Source organism: Cyprinodon variegatus, unplaced genomic scaffold (genome assembly GCF_000732505.1).
Source record: "Cyprinodon variegatus isolate N-32 unplaced genomic scaffold, C_variegatus-1.0 Scaffold107, whole genome shotgun sequence".
NCBI classification, from domain to species: Eukaryota; Metazoa; Chordata; class Actinopteri; order Cyprinodontiformes; family Cyprinodontidae; genus Cyprinodon; species Cyprinodon variegatus.
The window spans coordinates 382,417-384,077 of record NW_015150560.1 but is presented as its reverse complement, the minus strand read 5'-3'; the positions used below and the strand labels follow the sequence as shown (position 1 = coordinate 384,077).

Sequence of the window (1,661 nt, the reverse complement as noted above, 5' to 3'; positions counted from 1 at the left end):
AGAAGTAAGTGGTTGCAAATTTGTTTGGCAACAACTTTCTGAGGAATTTTAGGTAAGAAAGGAAGGAAGATATGATATCGGTCTATAATTGACCAAGAGATAGAATCAGAAATACTTTAATGATCCCAGGGGGGAAATTACACACTCCAGGTATATAAACAACATATTGCACACAATCATCATCTAAAGAAATACAATAAAATGCAGAAATGCAATAAAACTGTCCACACTAAAAATAAAAAATATAATATATATAAATATATTTACAGATCTAAAAAAAAAAAAAGTAATAACATTGTCAATGTCAAAATTGTCAATAAATATGTAATCTGAGTCCGAATTACATATATTAAGTTGGCAGTTCAGCTTATTTACCTGCTAAAATGAAGAATTCATATTATTAATATTATATTATTACAGTATTTATTATTTTTTCTGAAGAAGCCCCACCCTGTGAGTGCTGTGGAAGCTGTTAACTGGTTTTGGGATGGAAACAGGTGACAGAAATGAAGTGAAAGCTTAAAAAAAATGCAAAGTGTTTTTATTTCCTTAAGGCAGGGTTGGGAGGACAGAAGAAATGTTTAAGGGGTTACTTGTATTTCAGTGCTTCTTCAGTTCTAATCCTTTCACTAAGCTATTTGAGTTTCGATTCTCACTGTTTAAAGCCGTGTACAGGTGTCTATTACACAGATAATGAGTTAAAAACAATAAATACAGGTAATGAGCGGAGGAGGAGGAGTTACAGGTCTATGAGGGTCAGGCATCTTTTTCGTTTATAACTGACGTGATGTTCAGATAAATTCAGGTTTACGTATATTGACTTTCTCATTGTTAATGGGAACCTATGATGAAAACGGCTGAACTTTCATCCCAATAGTAACTCTTGGACAATCAGGGGCTGATTAAATACCTTTAGGCCCCACGGAGTAACAGAAAAAAACTAACCATAAAAAACTATGGCTTCAGTTGGCAAAAATAAACTTTATTTACATTTAATTTAAAACATTATATATAGAAAAAATAAAAACACACTGAAAGCTTTACATGAATTATTTACAATAATCTTATCCAAAGTGTAACAAGAGGCAAACAGAAGCATTGGATAAGCGATCAGCTCAGTTTCACCACTCCAGCTTCATGTCCGCTTTGCTCCACACGTATTTCCCTCCTCGCTTCAGAAACATCTTCTCATCAAAGCCGCTGAAGCTGATGGCGTCCTTCACACCAACATCGAGGATGGATCTGGAAGGGTCCTTCCTTCCCTCTCGACAGTCCAGGAAACGCATCTGCAGAAGCAGGAGGGAGGGAAGAGGTTTAGGGCGATGATCTGAACGCACCACGGTGAAGGCTAATAAAGCATCACTGTCGGATTACAGGAAATGTAAGGAACTTACATATTCGTCCAGGATCAGGTACGAGTTCCTCATCTGTTGAAACAAATTCAGCGTTAAAAGGTGTTAAATATTACTTTGTGTTGATGCAGGTGTGAGAAAAAAAAATCTAAATTACAACTGAGAGTTAAAACAAAAATCCATGAAGCTGTTTTTCTCCAACAAACCTTCCTCAGAGGTGGGTAGTAACCGGTTACCTTTGTTCCCTTACATTTACTTTAGGAGTACTTAAGTAACTAATATTCTTCTAAGAGTATTGCTACTCTATTT

General features: G+C 35.7%; 1 protein-coding gene across 1 annotated transcript in view; it reads right to left on the bottom strand.

The window, feature by feature from the left end:
- Window positions 1-1,033: 1,033 nt before the first annotated feature.
- Window positions 1,034-1,661, bottom strand: part of rsad2 (radical S-adenosyl methionine domain containing 2) — a 9,690-nt gene continuing 9,062 nt past the window's right edge. Inside the window, exons 5-6 of the mRNA XM_015374649.1 lie at window positions 1,395-1,427; window positions 1,034-1,286 (exon numbers count right to left, since the gene is read on the bottom strand). Coding sequence (XP_015230135.1) covers window positions 1,122-1,286; window positions 1,395-1,427 — 198 coding nt within the window. The 3' untranslated portion in view covers window positions 1,034-1,121. The remainder of the gene's footprint in view (window positions 1,287-1,394; window positions 1,428-1,661) is intronic.